Below are 16,360 nucleotides of genomic sequence, written 5' to 3' on the forward strand. Positions count from 1 at the left end.
GTTTTATGTGTATTAAAAGAAAAAAGAAAAGCGAGCTGAGCACAGATTCTGTTTGCGGTTCGTTGAGCACACAATAATTCCATCAGCAGCAGCAGCAGGGAAAGTGGGCGTGGCAGATGGAAAAAGTGTGGAGGATAAAAGCGCCGATGGCACTTTCGCAAAATAAAAACCCGCATTCCTGCGGTCAGTTTTAGTTTAGGTTTTCCACGGTCCCACGGGGCGTATGGTTAATAATCAAATAACAGTGTGTAGTTGGCAAACATTTATGCAGCCTCACATGTAATTGTCATTCAAAAATTCGCGAAAAAAGCAAACTGTCAATAGGAATAATCATTGTGTTCCGCGGGGGAAACCCCCATCAAAAAAAGAAGAATGTGTCCCGCTTTGCTATAAATTTCTGCATATATAAATTTACCTACTACATATTATTCAGGTATATATGTTTATATATAATATATATATATATATTTTGGTTAAGCATACAAGGGCCTGCCTTGCCTGGGCAGAAAGTTTTCTAATTAAAATTATGCGGCTTGTTGAAAGGTTGAACGAAAAATACGAGGAAATGGCAGGCAGGAAAATGGGGGGAAAACACGAGGAAGCCAGTAACGAAACGAGTTTTTAATAGAAATTGTATTAATTAATTTTTAAAATATGCTTAAATACACATTTCTATGCATTAATTAATACGGGCTCATACACACACACACACACACACTCGCACTGAGTAAACAATGAAACGTGACTGGAACTAAAACCAAGAGCGGCAAAAACCCAACCTAAACAAGGGAGGATTTAGACTAATTAAAATACTCCCACTTAATTTGTTGTTTATTTGGTTAAATCCAATTTTAATTGCTGACTAAAGTGGAGTAAAACACTCCAGTTTCTGCCGATTACAATGTTTTATTGACTGTTTTTTTTCCCCTCCACACACATAATTGCCAGCAATTTGGACAACATCCAAATGGACTTGTTTTTCCTCGCCTCTTAAGAAAGAAAATCCAGACGGGAAAAGCTAGGGGGGAAATCTCTTCCTCCCCCCTCTCTCTCCCCCTCACTCTTAGGGTGGAAAATTGTTATCCCCAATCTCTTACTGCAAATCTCTGTCTCTATTTTCGTCTAGTTCAAAGTTTGCCAACTTTGATTTACGCCTCCCTATCCCTATGCTAACCCATTTTTATGCGACTTTGTGACCCATTTGAACAATTCGGGCTGCAGCTGCCAGGGGGAGTCCCCGGAGTCGATGCCACATGCATGACAAGCACTTATGCAAATTATATGGCGTACTTATGCGCGGCCAGAGGATAACACACATTATTTTGCCCGATATACCGAAGCGAATGGGAAAAACCCTCGTTTCAACAAAGTTTTGCAACAAGCAACAACTTTGGCTTCGAGCTGAATGGAAATTAAACCAAAATAGAGGATAATGGGAAACTATCCAACATACTACATATATCCTGTTCTTGTTTGATGAGTGCAACGGAAAATGTTGTTTAGGAAATACTAAACAGACTTTAATTAGTGAAAAGTGGAGTTCAAAAACACGAGAGATCAAAATGAAGTCAAGTTCCTGGCAGCTAATGATGTTTTTAGGGAAATTAAAATTGAACAGGAACGAGAATGTTTATAAATTCAATGTGGAAACTTTTTATAGCAAATAAAAATAGCTTCTAATTCCTATGACTAATTAATTTCAATTATTAAACAAAAGTTTTAAAGTTTCACTTTAAAATTGTAAAAACCTTATTGAAAAGTTAATATATCCTGTCATTTAGTTCAAACTACTAACTAAAAGGGCTTAAAATTGCTCAGTGAACATTGTTATAATCATTTCGTGATGACAAATTTCTGCAAATCCTGCTAAATGTCAATATAATTGCAATATTGCTCATTTAAGCAGAAGATATAAAAAAAAGCCATGGATAAAAAATGATAACAAACACATTTTGTGGTTTATAAAAATTGCAATCAATCAGCAACGGGAAAACCAAGAATTTAAAGAAAATATGTGATGAAATCCATTTCCATTTGCATTTCCATGGATTTTCATTTAATTAAAAATCCCCAAAAATGATAGGGGTCATTAAATAGTCATAATTATCATAATTATGTCTGCCAGCTCAAATAGTATTTAAAATTATTGATGCTGCCACAGAGAGACCGCCCCAAAATTGCAATTACTTTATGCATAATTAAATTATAATTCATTAGACATTAGATCCCGGAACCCGGACGCAACTAAATTACACAAAATTAAATATTACTAGAGAGTAAATCAATATGCTTAAAATATATATAATTTCCTGTGGGTTAATTTCTGTAATTGATGGATATTCAGGGTCTTGACTTGACTCGACTCAATTTGCTGATTATAAAGGATAATAATGCTTGTAAATGGATGCATAGCTAAAAATTCTTACTATATAGGGAAAGATGGGAAGGAGAATTTTGCAGAATGAATGCTGATGGTATGGAAATAACAAGTGCCATTGTGTGTGTTTAAGCAAATGTCAAAGAATGTGAAATTGTTTAGAAGAGCGACTCACGGACAAGAAAAGTGCAAAGCAAAAAATATATATAGATATATATTGATGTATTGTATTTGAAAAATGACTTTTCTTCTGAGAAACAATTTCCTTGGCTTAGGAATGCGAATGAGTCTGCCACTTTTCTTGTTGCAATGTCGCATGAGTTTGTGATTTCTTTGTGTGTCGTTTTCTTATTGGTAAAGCTGAGTGAGTGAGTGGGTGTGTTTTTTTTTTTAATGTGAATTCAATTATTTTTGGGTTTTATTTTGTGTGTTTTTTTTTTTTTTGTACATTACAATTTTGGGTTCCACTCCGGGCTTGGGATTGGCCTTCGTTGGCTTCATGGTGGCTCCTTCTTCTTCGTTTTCCAATCGAACGGAATATATTTACTTGTAATTTTGCGGTAGGATATTATTATTGTTTCCTTCTTAGCTGTTTGCTTACTGTTTTAATTATCTTGCCTCATTTGGTTTGCCGTCGATTTTTAATTAAATTCTTTTTGACCATAGTTTATTTATTTATGCATTTTTATTGGCACTCTCCCTCTCTCTCTCTCTATCGTGTGGGTTTGCTTTTTTCCTGGGCGAAACCTTTTTTATTAATCATTTGGTTTTACAAAAAATGTTTGCGGCTGTTTATATACTTTAATTTATTTTCAATTGGATTGATATTCGATTTAGTTGGTTTTATTTGTTATATTTGTTATTTACTAATAAAATGCATGTAAGTCAGTCCGTCGTTTCACAATTTTTTGTTGTTTGTTTGTTGTTTTTTTGTCTTGTATATTGGTTTCTTTTCTTTTTAGCTTTGTTGCTCTCGTGGTGTTTTTTTTCTTCTTTCTTTTCTTTTTGGTTAGCTGCAATAGAAAATTTGTCCAAAATTTTTGAAAATTCTAATTTCGAAAATTCTAGCAATTAAGGGGGAACGAGAGGCAACAGCTTTGGGAAAATGCAACTGCCACATGTTGAAGACATGGCCAGCCGCACCCACCAGAACTGCCACGCCTATTTCCCAGCCACTACAATTGCGCTAACCATTTAGACTTGGCCAAAAACACAGACACGTTCCACGCCTGCCACCACACTTGGCTGCGCGGCTAAAGTGCGGACTTTAAACTCGTTGCGATTGCAGTAATAACTCTCTCTCTCTCTTTCTTCCTATTCGATTAGTAGTCGCTCGATTAAGTATTTAATTTTTTTTCGAAACTATTTATATTTCTTGAAATATTTGAGACCGATTTCGAAACGTTCCAAGTCCAAGGCGTGCACAACGGCGCTCGGCGCTCAGAGGAAAAGACAACTTGATCACAGCATGGAAAATGTTCAACTGACCGAGTGGCTAGCCTGTAGAGCAGCAGTGAAGCTGCGGCTTTATCAGTTCGTGGCTCCGCCTTCGCTTCGGCTCGCAAAGGACTCGCATTCGTTGCGGTTCGGCTCCTGGTTTCGCTTCGCTCGCTGCTCGTGTCACTCGTGACACTTCGGGAAGCAACATGTTGGCCCTCGCAGGGAAAAAACTCAAATGGCGTGAGTGCAACTCGTTGAATTCCACTCGCGGCCGCATGTCGTCACGTGTTGCTCTCGCTGCTGTTGCTGTGGGTAAGGATTCGAGTGAAAGCTGTACTCTCTGCCTACGCCCTGTCTCGGGCAGGATAAGTGCCACCGAGGAAGCTTCCAATGCCTGCCATGCTGCCATGCTGCCATCCTGCCATCCTGCCACTGATGATGCGCGTCCTCGTTCCCGAACATTGGATATCCTTCGCAGCGGAAATTATGTATGACGAGATATGTATTACTTTGCCATCGAACAAAGGGAATGCGCTTCGTTCGCTATTCTCCAGCCGCCTTTCAGCTTAGCCGTGAGTTTTCATCAGCATTTGGTAATTGAGGACGCGAAGCTTGTTTCAACTTTCTTATTTTACAGAGCAAGAAATGGTTAAATAATATTTAGGGATCATAAATTCCTTGGAACCCTCGGGATCTCTCTACTTTTCCTACCCCAGATTTATTTTTAGGACCTTGTAATATATTAAAATTTGAAATTAATATACTTTCTGTAGGAATTTTAACAGCATAAAAATATATTTGTATTTATCCTTCGAAACCCTTTTAAAAGGTTATATTTTGAACCCAAAATAATATCATAAAAGTATCATATAATATCTAGACGTATAAAGACATTTTCTTTGGATCTTTAGAACCGCAAAAATGATTTTATTTTGTTTTAAACATTGCATAGTATATTTAAAACACTTTATTCTGTTTCAAAAAATGCAGTAAGACCTGTGAATTATTGTTTTTTGCTAAGTATGTTGTTAAATCACTTTAAAGAGTGCCTAAAAATAAGCGATTTAAGTTCCCTAGAGTGTACTTATTAATGGTATAATAAACTGATGAATTTACCTTTTAAAAAATTGTTCAAAAACGTGTTAAAAATAAAATTTCCAAGTAAAACCTATTTTTTAGAGTGTTCTTAACCCCTACTCCAACCCACTCCCCTCTTTTGACTGATAGCGATAGCATAACTTTTTCGGTTACTCTCCAAGGTGCATTCACACATGGCTGCATCGAAGTTGCCAAAGAAGAGACCGGCTTAGAAGGTGTTTTTTTTTTTACTACAAAAAATAAAAAATAAAAAATAGAGTAGAGAATAACAGACAGAGGAGACGGACAAAGGGTTTTCCGGGGACTTTGAGTGCAGTCTCCAAGTCTACTCAGTCTTCTAGTCGACGTAATGCAATTATACATTGCCTGGCGGCACATCTGAGTTCAGCTTCATTTTCTTTTTGCCATGAGTAATAAGCATTTGCATTTTCAGAAAATGTAGAACACAAGTCGCTGAAGAAGTTGCACGCTTTGTGGAAAACCCCTTCTAGAGCGAAACGGACCTAGGGCCATGTTCGTGTGGCATGAGGAACTCATGCTCATAATTTGTGCACTTTATTAATAAAGTTTGCCAACTTGGCTTGGCCCAGACAGAGTGGAAATACACAAAAGCCGGTAAAGAGATGACTACAACAAAAAATGTAATACAAAAAAAAAAAGTTATAACAATTTTTCAACAATAAAGCTGGTCAAAACTTGTTTAAAACAAACCCTGTGTTTTTTTCTCTACTCATATAAACTGAACCATTATGATCTAGAAACTAGGATTGATAGAGGGAATTCCCCACTTTAAATGCTCCATTTTCTAGTAATTTAAAGAAATCTAGTTTCTGCTTTTGCTAAAGAAACTTTTTATTTAAGGATACTGGAAAACTGTGGCCAGTACAGGGAGAAGGAGGAGGAGGAGGTGTATCCCCTCCAAATCCTAGTTGTTGTTTTGCCCATTTTGACCTTGTCCATCCTGCTGCTGGTTGCCATTTCCATTGCCATTTGGCGGCATCGGGTGTCCATGTGGTTGTCCATTCTGGCCCTGGGCAGCAACCTGCTGGGGCAGCTGGGCCTGGTAAAAAGGGTATTGGTATTTCCTTATTGGAGTCCTGTACTTGCTATATATGTCTTACCAATCCCACAACCAGAATCAAGAGGAAAATGCTGAACAATGCAAACTGCTTCATGTTGAAGTTGTAACTGAAATATTGTCACCTGGCTGAGAGCTTTTATAGCTCTGAAAATCAAAGCAATTAGCAGGGAAGCCTCACAAAACAATTTGTAATATAATTTTGTTTTCATTTCTAATCTGATTTATAATTTCTTAATTGCATGTTTGTAACTATCAAGTAGTTAGATTAATTTAATGGGAAATTAATTTGTGAGATGTAGAGTTAAGGGTTTTGTGGAAAGTAAAAAATATGTTCACATGGTTGTTTACAAAGTTTTGTAATTTTGCCAGCTTAATTGTTTAATTTTGTATAGTACATTGGTTGTATAATAACTATAAAACCTTTCCAAACCCCAGAATAATTAATTTCCCTCTAAACCCTACTATACTTTTCTTTGTTCTAATCTTTTATTCTCTCCAAAATTGACTTGTGCCAAGCGCACACACTCTCTAAATACTTCACAACCTTTGCCATGCAAGCAATTAATTCCTGGCATTATTATATTTTGATCGTGTTTGTCTAGGCTGTGTAAATTTATCCATTATTTAAGCTCGATTTTGTAGGATTTTCTATTTTTGAGGCTCGTGTATATACATGCCACTCAGGCTGCTGACATTACCTTACGTTTTTGCAAAAGGTAACCCGAGTAGCACCCACTTGCTCCTCTCACTCACCTGTACGCTATGCAAATCACCTTGGGGCCACCACGGTCTCGGGCAAAGCAATTTCGCTCAACATTTTTCGGCGAGTTGACTGGCAAAATGTCTTCGGTTTCAGTTTGAGATTAAATTTTGCCAAACGTTGGCCAAACAGCAACAAGACTTGTTAGTTCAACAAAAGGCGAAAGAGGCGAAAAAGTCTGCCCCTCCTAGAACCACCTGCCATGTGTGGTCACAGGGGAGACTGTATATAGCTTCATGGGAAAAACTTATGGTTCTTGACTGTTTTTTATAGATTTTATATAGTTTTTTATAGAGGTAAATGTTTCCAATAAGTTATAGTCACATAAAATATAATTTTAGCAAAGATAAAGATAGTTTAAATATAAATTTTAATAAATAAAAGCTACTTTTTACCATAACAAGTAAGCCAATATGATATCCACTTTTATATTAAATTCCTTCCTCTCTATAAACCAAAAACTTTTACCTTTTTTCTACCTGTGCACCTGTCAAGACTGTATTCGTTTGGTAATAAATGCTCTTGTGGCGGCAAAAATATGAATATTGAATATGCCTTTGGCCGCGGAATGAACAGCAGTATAAACCGTGGCAAAGAGTCATAATACTATATATCCTTCTAGCAAGTAAAGGATATCAAGGGTGTAGGTAGAATATAAAGAGCAGGATCCAGGATCCAGGACCCTGGAACCAAGACCAAGACCAAGACGACACCAGCATACATTCTGGATGAGCACTAATGAAGTCTCCTCAGCTCTCCCTAGTCCCTTACAGCTGGCTGGCTGGCTCATTGTTTGACTTTGACTTTGCCACTACTACCTTTCAGAGATTCTGCTGCCACGCCCACTTTCCCGCCCCCCGCTTCCTCCTTGACAACGCCCAGTTTTCCCAGTTTGGTTACTCACCAATGTTTGCTCAGTCTCAGCGCTTTGTCCTTTTTGGCCCTGCCAGCCAGCCAGCCAGCCAGCCTATTTATTTATGTTTATAATAGGATTTTTATCAAACTTTTCCCCGAATTAATTTTGTAATGAGTATTTAAAAGACACTCGCATTTGGACAAGCAGCCGAGCAGAGCAGAGCATCAGCGACAGGACACACACACAAAAGGAGCGACCCGCAGCGAGCAGTTTTTTGGTGTTTGTCTTTTGACACGCCCGATGCCCACTCAACTTTCCACAGATGGGGCAAGGACGAGAAGGAGGAGAAGGATCAGGATGAGGAGGAGGAGGAGGAGGAGGAGGAGGAGGAGGAGGAGGAGGAGCAGGAGCAGGAGCAGGAGCAGGAGCAGGAGCAGGAGCAGGAGCAGGAGCAGGAGCAGGAGCAGAACGAAGACCAAGACCAGGGACCAGGATGTGGCAGTCAACATTTATGACGGATATCCTTTTAGGATGGGGTATTTGAAGTTGTCTGCTCATCTTAGACAATTATATAAGTACGTTTATATATATATATATATTTTAAAGCTGATCCTTTTCTAATTGAAATTGATGTTTTTGATGGCATTTGAGTGGGATATATATATTTAAAGAAGTTTAGTAGGAAAACTAAATGAATAAAAGGATGCTTATTGAGTCAATAAAGGTTTGTTTTGAATTGTTAAATAATTGAGTTCAGTTCCTTTAGCAAATCAATGTATTAAGAGTGATTTCCTACTTAACAAATAAGTTATTAAATAGGCAGAATTTAAAATAAGAAGCACATAGTAGTTACTGATGAGAACCTCTTTGCCAGAACCAAAACAAATGCTTTTGTCTCTATCTATCTTTCTAAATACCTCATACTTTTCTTAACCTTCTCAATAAATATAAATTCCTTATTCAAACTTTAGAGTATTCCATTGGTCATCTATCTCTGTAAGACATAATTTTCCCTCATATTTTTTTGTTCTACCCCAGCACTCTTATTCGCACCAGCAACTTTTTTGTTTTGACTAATTTGCAGCAATGTTCAGTCATTAAAATAATGCCGGTGCGGAAACTACGTAGAGAGAGAGAGTGGGTCGTGGTCCTGCTCCTGCCCCGAGTCCTGCCCCGAGTCCTGGTTCAACTTCTGCACTCGGCGGAAGCTTTGTTGCAAAAACCGAAACTAGATAATTGCCAAATATTTGCGTAAGTTATCCTCATCTCATTACGGATTCCGGGGAACTGATGGAAGGGAACTCATATTTGGTGTGTGTTTCAGAATATTCACTTTCAGTTAGTGGTTATTACAGGGTATTAAATGTTCACCCACTCAACCTCCCAAAAAACATCACCTCAAATGGCTGCGGCTGCGGCTTAGGCTTTGGTTCATTTCACTAGGATTCGGACTCTCTGTCTGAATTTTGAATTAAATCCCTGGTGGGGCAAGTTGTATAGCCTTTGCCGCCTTTGTGGCTACCTCCTCGTCTCTCTCCCTCTCTCTCTAAATGATGATAAAGGCCCGCCTAATTTTGTCCAAATTTGCTGTTTAAACATGGCCAATTTAATTTCTGGCAAGAGCAACCAGAGGAGCCTGTCTCGGCACGAGTATTTCTGCCATTTCGCATTTCACTTTTCACTTTTCGCCTGGCTAGCGGCAATTAAGTCAAGCCCATTTCCCCAAGTCAAGAGGGGGGTTTTTTTTAGATTTTCTTTTTTCTTTTTTTTGGGGTTTTTTGGTTTTTGGTCTATTAAAAAGCGCATTGCTCTAAATGCTGTTAGATTACTCTCCTTCGGTGCAGCCTTTCGTAGCTTTACTCTGATTAAATCAACTATGCAACGGAGCGGGGGCGGGGGCGGGGGCGGGAAAACTATTTGGAAAACCCACAAACCATTGGGGCAATCATTAAGGAAATCGCTTTGAAATGATGTGATGACTGCCGACAGTCGACACTGAAACAAAACACACACAAACGCCGCATTGGTAGGATAGGAAAATGGTAGGAAAATTCTGGGCAACTTTTCCTAAAGCATCATTAATCATGAAAAGTTCGGGCAGCCTTAATCCCTTGGCCATGGCGGATGGCATAAGCCTTTGTGTGTGTGAAGCTGTCGATATTTGCTTGTGGTTTTCCCCTTCAATTTGTAGAGTGGGGAAAATGAAAATGACAAAGTTCTATCTGGTCTAGATCCTACTCCTCCTAAGAATTATGCTTATCATATTTGTTTGGAATGCTTTGCATTTTTTCGCTCCTTGTGGTAACATCAACACACACACACACACAGAGATGACATTTCCTTTGTCTCATGCTCGCTCTCTCGTCCAAGTTTCATGCGTTCCTTGTTGTATAATTTTTTTGTTTTTATTTTTTATGTTTTTTATTTTTTTTTTATGCTGCTGTGTGTGTGTTGGAAAATACTGTAAATATTTTTAATTCTTTGCCAGCGCCAGAGGGGCAGCGGCATTTTCAGCTTTTAAGCTAAAGCTATGGAAATAATTTGGTCCCAGAAATACTTGCGGCCGAGAGAAGTAGGAGAGGATAGGATATAGGGTTTGGGTAGGCGAGAGGAGGGAGGAGCGAGGACGAGGACGAGGCTGGTGTCCATGGACCCAGGTCCTGGTACCTAGAACCCAGGCCTGAGCCTGGGCAATTGGAATGCCTTTTGTGGCTCGCTGTAACGTCGTCGTGTTGATTAAGCCAGCTCCAAAAAGCCAAAGCCAAAGCGAAAAGAAAACGCGCGTTCTGGCCAAAAACTCGGAAAGGGGGAAGGGGGAAGGGGGACAGGGGGGCGCATTGTTGCCGCGAACTCCCCGGTGGAAATGGTGACATGATGGTGGTGGTGGCTGCCACAAAGTGCCGCTGCAAGTGGATAATAACTGACGGCAACTATGCGCATTTGTTTCGTGCGGCAAAGTAATGAAAACAACATCCAGCGCCAAGTCCCAAAAATGACAACGCGCCCGCTGATGCCGCTGCCTTGCTGCCTTTGGGCGGTACAAAAATGCAAAAACATCACCGAAAAAACTTGCAACGCTGGGAAAAATCAACATCTAGCGAAATTAGTCATTATTTTCCAACTACTTTTGACTAAAAATGATAAGAAAATAGCTAAGGAGTGTAATGAAATCATGACTAGACTTTGAAGGGTTTCTATAAAGAGAAATGCGATTTTTCTTCATAAAAAAAAAGTAATAGAATCTATAACTTTATTATAGACACAATTTTACCAATCTTAAAAGACAATATATACTAATATATTATACACAGATTAAATTAAGTTGTCACAAAGCAAGGTGACACTAAGACTTCATTTACCTTTTTAAAATAAAATGTTTTTAAGTATGCAAAGAATTATATATTCAGAATGAGTTTATGTAGAAATACCCTGAATTTTCTAGTATTTTAATTATTATTTTATAAGATTACCGCCACTTTTTGGTATGTTTCATGTTCTATACTTAAGTTATTTACATATTTTCAACATTTTAAATATTCTTTTACTAAGTTAGAGCCATTCTATATTAATCAAATAATATTGATGTATAAACACCTATATCATGTTCTGTATATCTTTTACTGATTGTTTAACAATCTAATTTTAATTTATTTATCATTTTCAAGTTATTAGGTTATTAGATTACAATCATTTATAGTAAGATTTTCATATTTATTAATAATTTACTTAGTTTAAAAACACTAATAATTATTTGTTCAAGGTGTTGTTAAGTTTTCCTTTCCTTTAGGAATAGTATATTATAATCAGATACCCCAAAATAAAAATTCAATATCTCCAAAATAGTCGACAAAGACCCCCTGCAATCATTTTGAAAATCCCACAAATTGAAGTATGAATATTTATGGAAATCTTCCCCCTATAAGCCCCTAAATATTCAACATGCTATAGAAAGACTAATGTAATTATCTATATACTCTTTTGTCTCTGTGCATGGAAAACTTGCAAAGACAACAGAAACAAGCCACCCGCACCCAACAGCAGCAGAAGCAACAAACTATGGCTCTTCCCGAGGAAATTGCGTGCATAGTGGAAAAACTTTTTCGCCGGGTCGAAGAGCGTCTTCGACGTCATCAGCTGCTTTGAGGAGCGGTGCAGCTACCAGGAACCATCTCGAGTTTTCTTTCCCTTTTCTTTTCGACCGCTTTGAGTGCCAGGACAAAAGCAAAGACAAACAGCAGGGTTGCTGAGCTGCTTTGTCATGGTCGCTGATTTGGTCTAAGAAATGCATAGCTGCCTGCATTCCACATTTTCCGCTCAGGAAAAGCTGCTGGAGAGAGAATGTGTACGAGATGAGGAGGATGTGGCCGCCATTTTGGCCAGGAGTGCTCGCTCGTGCATGCCACAGTTAGCGCCTGCCACGTGGACTGTGGTGTGGAACACCTTACAAAACCATTATTCCATTCCTTGGAACTGCAATTTTATATTTATTTCTAATGGTGGAGGAAAAAAACGATTTCTTTTTATTGCCCTTGTTTCGTTTAGACCGCAATTTCCATTTAAATATTTAGTTATCTTCTTGGTTATAGCATTTACCTAGAAACTTGTAGCTTTTTCCTACCATAATCTCACATTTAAACACTTAATCTGATTAGTATATGCTTTGTTTTTGTGGGAAAACTTACAGGTGCATCACCTCAACAGATGGTTGAAGGATTTACCAACAGAAACAGGTAAATAGTTGCACATGTCTAGTCTAAGCGAGTCTCGAATTAGTTATAATTGAAACTTAACAAAGTAGATGAATAATTTCTTGTAATTTCCAAGACTCAAAAGCATGTTCCCTTAAGGGAATGTTTAATCAATCTCTTCAATTTCAAAGCTTTCGGTTTTCCTTTTGTAGAAAAAGAAAACCTGTTAAGTATATTTGGGTATTGCATTTCTCTGTCAAGGCTTAAGTTGCGCTGTTACCATTTCTACTTCCCTTTCAAGGCTGCTTTTTCTGTGTCTGTTTGCTGTACAGAGCATTTCCCTGGAACTCTAAAACCTCAAACACATTAAGTCAGCTTAAAGTCCAATGTGTTTTGAATCATAATGATGTCTGGGTTGGAAAAGATAAAGCAAAACTAGTCTAGCTAAGCCACTGAAAGTGCAATAATAATTTGTAAAAGATGCTCAAGGCTTTTGGGAAAAGTGAAGATAATCAATTGAAATCTTTAATAAGCAACTTAAGAACTAAGAAATATTTAAAAGCAGAGAACCTAAACGTAGGATTATTTTATAATCCAATCATAGCTTTGAAACCCCATTTCCACACATTTTATATATATTTAAAATTGATAAAAATCCCCAAAAGATTTAAGTTATTATGCTAAGAAAATTCCTCGGATATCCCTGTCTCTTTTGACCCACTGTATCCCACCGGGCCAACACACACAAATTAGTTTTAACCAGGCCCTGTCACGCCGTGGTGAGCCCCATTGTGTTGCCACCAACGTGGTTGCCGATTAAGTGCGTCGCCTTGGAAAGCGTTTCAGGAGAGTACTTACGAAACTATAACCAGGACCAAAAACTACGGCCAGGAACAGGAGTCGCAGCTGCTTGTTGACATTTCACTGAATTCCAGCAGGGAATCCTGCATTCAACACAAGCGTGGGTGAACAGGATTCCAAGGAGTTAATGGGGCTACCAAGGAGGCTCTAATCAACATCTAATTATTTTGCTCTCCACTCTAATGAAGGTGAGCCAAGGCATGCATGATTGATGATTGATAATTACGGCGGGGGTGTCGGGATTGCAGGATGCAAAGGGTGGACCCATCAAAATCAACATCAACAGCAACGCAAATCAAGCAGCTCGCAAAATCTATGCCAAAAACACAGAAACACACAGACACACACAGCCACACATAGAGGTCCTTACTGGAGTAGTAGGGAAACCAATACCATTGCCAAAGCCCAGCCCTGCATTGGTATCTGTGTGAGATGCAACATGTGATACACTGTGTCCTAGTTCCGCATCCGTTACTGCGTTGTTATGCAACACAATGGCACACATAAACGCAGCAGGAGATCCTTACGAGGGAGGTCGTTACGCGGGGCCCAGGACGTCATTGAGTTTGAGTGGAAAACGGTGAAGCTTCACTCGTCAAGCTGACTCAAGTTTTTCCCCCGAAAATCAAAGAAAAATAAACTCAAGCTCAAAGCTTTTGCATTTTCACAAACTTAAAGCCATGTCCGGAAAATATAACACAAGCTAAGCGAGAGCTTTTTTGGAAAAGCCTTTCCATAGGCTATCCATAAAATAACAGTAAAGCTTTTTCTAACAGCAAAACACATGGCAGTCCTTAAAAAAGGGGATGCCATAAAAACACTATAAACATTTAAACACAATCATAAAAAAATTTAATAGGAAAACTCTGCAAAAACGGTTTTTTCTTCAAAAGCCCATAAAAGTATGCTACATAAATTGAGATTGGGATTTCCGACTCTTTTAACATATCCTTTCTATTAATCTAATAAATTCTTATATCTTAAATAATTTAATTAAATAATTTGCATAATTCTCCCCAAACTTCGATTCTCCGAAGTTCTAGTAACAATCATTTTTCTTTTAATTTGTTTTTTTGTGCTTGTACTTACATTTCGTTAGGTTTTCTATAATTGAAATATAACGAAACAAAACACAGTACACATGGCATTAGATATGTGATTGGCATCTTTATCGATTGGGATAATACTGTCTATATATGTATATATAAATATCGATGTGTGCCAACAGATAATGCATATATTTACAATGTCTGTACTGCAGCGATTCAAGGATAATAACGAGGCGCACTTTATATGTTTAAATGTTGCATATATAATATGTATATCATAATGTTAATGCCTGATAACTTGTTCCATTAGAGTTACGTTCGCTTAAGATCTAAACTGAGAGGATAATTGAGGGGGACTGCAAGGCAGGCGGGTAATAATATACTATAAGCATTTTGGTTCAGGGGAAATACACTTATACACTCAATGAATAATATATAAAATTATTAAATGGACTCACCCATATCATCGATGATCGGAGCCATTCGTAAAGTAACACCGATTAGCATGAGGCACATGAGCAGCAACAAACAGGCGGTGGCTATTATTGTCCAGCGGGCACGCTGTGACAGATCATGAGGATCGATCACCTGGAGGGAGGGGATTGGTATTTAAGGGGGGAAATTATATTACTAAAATTGGTTGCAATGCAATTGTTACCTTAACAACCTCTGTGTCCAAGTCCTGTACCAGAATTTTTGGTTTTTTGTGCCGATGCCGCTTTTTGTGACGATGTCTGCGGAGGGAGATATTAAAAAGTATTATTATTTAAGGGTATAAAGTAGTTTTTGGGATTTCTTATTTATAATATAGGAAGGTAAATAGATTAGATAGGGAAATCTTCTGCCTTTCTTAACAAAATCTGAGGTTATTTGTACCTCACAACAGTTTAATTTTATTCTCATAAAAGGTCTTTTTATAACCTTGCAGGATTTTATAATTTCAGTTATCAGTAAGTATCAATAAAAAATAAGTAACTACGATCAGTAAGTATCTATGAGCAGTAAGTATCTCTGACCAGTAAGTAAATAAGAGCAATAACTAAGAATGAGCATCAATTAACTATGATCATTAAGTAACGCTGATCAGTAATTATCTATGATCAGTAAGTATCTATGACCAGTAAGTAAGTATAATCAGTGACTAACTTTGAACACTAATAAACAATGACTTGCAACTTTTGTATCATAACACATATCTGAGACTTGGCCGCCAGCAGTCACTTCGTTCCGGGGATGTTAGAACCAGTTGGGAATTATATGCACAGATGTGCGAGATTTGTTTTGGCACAAATTTAAGATATTTTACCGAAACTATGGAGTTATTCTTCAATATAATTTAACTACTATATAAGTCGGAGCATGGCGAATCGGTAGACTATATATATACATATATATATATATAGCTGACATAGGAACAATCGGACGATTTGTAGAACTGTGATTAGTAATTAACTATGACCAGTAATTAAGTATGAAGTATCTATGAGCAGTAAGTATCTCTGACCAGTAAGTAAATAAGAGCAAAAACTAAGAATGAGCATCAATTAACTCTGATCATTAAGTAACTCTGACTAGTAAGTAACTATATTCAGTAAGTATCTATGACCAGTAAGTAAGTATAATCAGTTAATAACTTTGAACACTAGTAAACAATGACTTGCACTTTTTGTATCACAACACATATCTGGTACTTGGCCGGCAGCAGTCACTTCGTTCCTGGGATGTTAGAACCAGTTGAGAATCATATGCACAGATGTGCGAGATTTGTTTTGGAACAAATTTAAGCTATTTGACTGAAACTATGAAGTTATTCTTCTATATAATTTAATTACTATATAAGTCGGAGCATGGCAAATCGGTGGACTATATATATACATATATATAGCTGATATAGGAACAATCGGACGATGTATAGAACTATGATTAGTAATTAAGTATGATCAGTAATTAATTATGAGCAGTGAGCATCTATGAGCAGTAAGTAACTCTGACCAGTAAGTAACTCTGATCAGTAAGTAACTCTGACTAGTAAGTAAAACTATGATCTGTAAGTATCTATGACTAGTAAGTATAATCAGTGACTAACTTTGAACACTAATAAACAATGACTTGCAACTTTTGTATCACAACACATATCTGAGACTTGGCCG

The 16,360-nt window shown here is 37.7% G+C and overlaps 2 protein-coding genes and 1 long non-coding RNA gene across 10 annotated transcripts in view; 1 reads left to right on the forward strand and 2 right to left on the reverse strand.

The window, feature by feature from the left end:
• LOC110177087 (uncharacterized) overlaps positions 1 to 16,360 on the reverse strand; it is an 89,820-nt gene that overhangs the window by 49,752 nt on the left and 23,708 nt on the right. For 2 of the 8 annotated variants that reach the window (XM_020943614.2, XM_086827165.1), the window contains exons 6-7: positions 14,869 to 14,944; positions 14,669 to 14,798 (exon numbers count right to left, since the gene is read on the reverse strand). In XM_020943614.2, the coding sequence (XP_020799273.2) occupies positions 14,669 to 14,798; positions 14,869 to 14,944 (206 nt within the window). Of the gene's footprint in view, positions 1 to 2,825; positions 3,391 to 3,568; positions 3,948 to 14,668; positions 14,799 to 14,868; positions 14,945 to 16,360 lie in introns of those variants that run through there. The other 6 variants (XM_086827166.1, XM_086827167.1, XR_015270423.1 and 3 more) reach the window with 5 other exon arrangements.
• Positions 4,207 to 5,011, forward strand: LOC147644518 (uncharacterized). The gene is made up of 2 exons (XR_015270428.1): positions 4,207 to 4,389; positions 4,455 to 5,011. It is a non-coding gene; the product is annotated as an uncharacterized LOC147644518 (long non-coding RNA).
• LOC110177089 (uncharacterized) lies at positions 5,743 to 6,105 on the reverse strand. Its single transcript, XM_020943617.2, has 2 exons — positions 6,037 to 6,105; positions 5,743 to 5,975 (listed from the first exon to the last, which is right to left on the reverse strand). The coding sequence occupies exons 1-2, from the start codon at positions 6,088 to 6,090 to the stop codon at positions 5,841 to 5,843; spliced, it is 189 nt and encodes a 62-aa protein (XP_020799276.1). The 5' UTR covers positions 6,091 to 6,105; the 3' UTR covers positions 5,743 to 5,840.

The sequence above is a fragment of the Drosophila serrata genome, unplaced genomic scaffold (assembly GCF_035046125.1).
Source record: "Drosophila serrata isolate PLE 108 unplaced genomic scaffold, ASM3504612v1 contig_165, whole genome shotgun sequence".
NCBI lineage: Eukaryota > Metazoa > Arthropoda > Insecta > Diptera > Drosophilidae > Drosophila > Drosophila serrata.

Coding starts and splice junctions, on each gene's coding strand:
- LOC110177089 (XM_020943617.2), bottom strand. CDS start 6,090: ATGAAGCAGTTTGCATTGTTCAGCATTTTCCTCTTGATTCTGGTTGTG. Junction 5,976..6,036: donor TGATTCTGGTTGTGGGATTG/GTAAGACATATA, acceptor CCTTTTTACCAG/GCCCAGCTGCCCCAGCAGGT.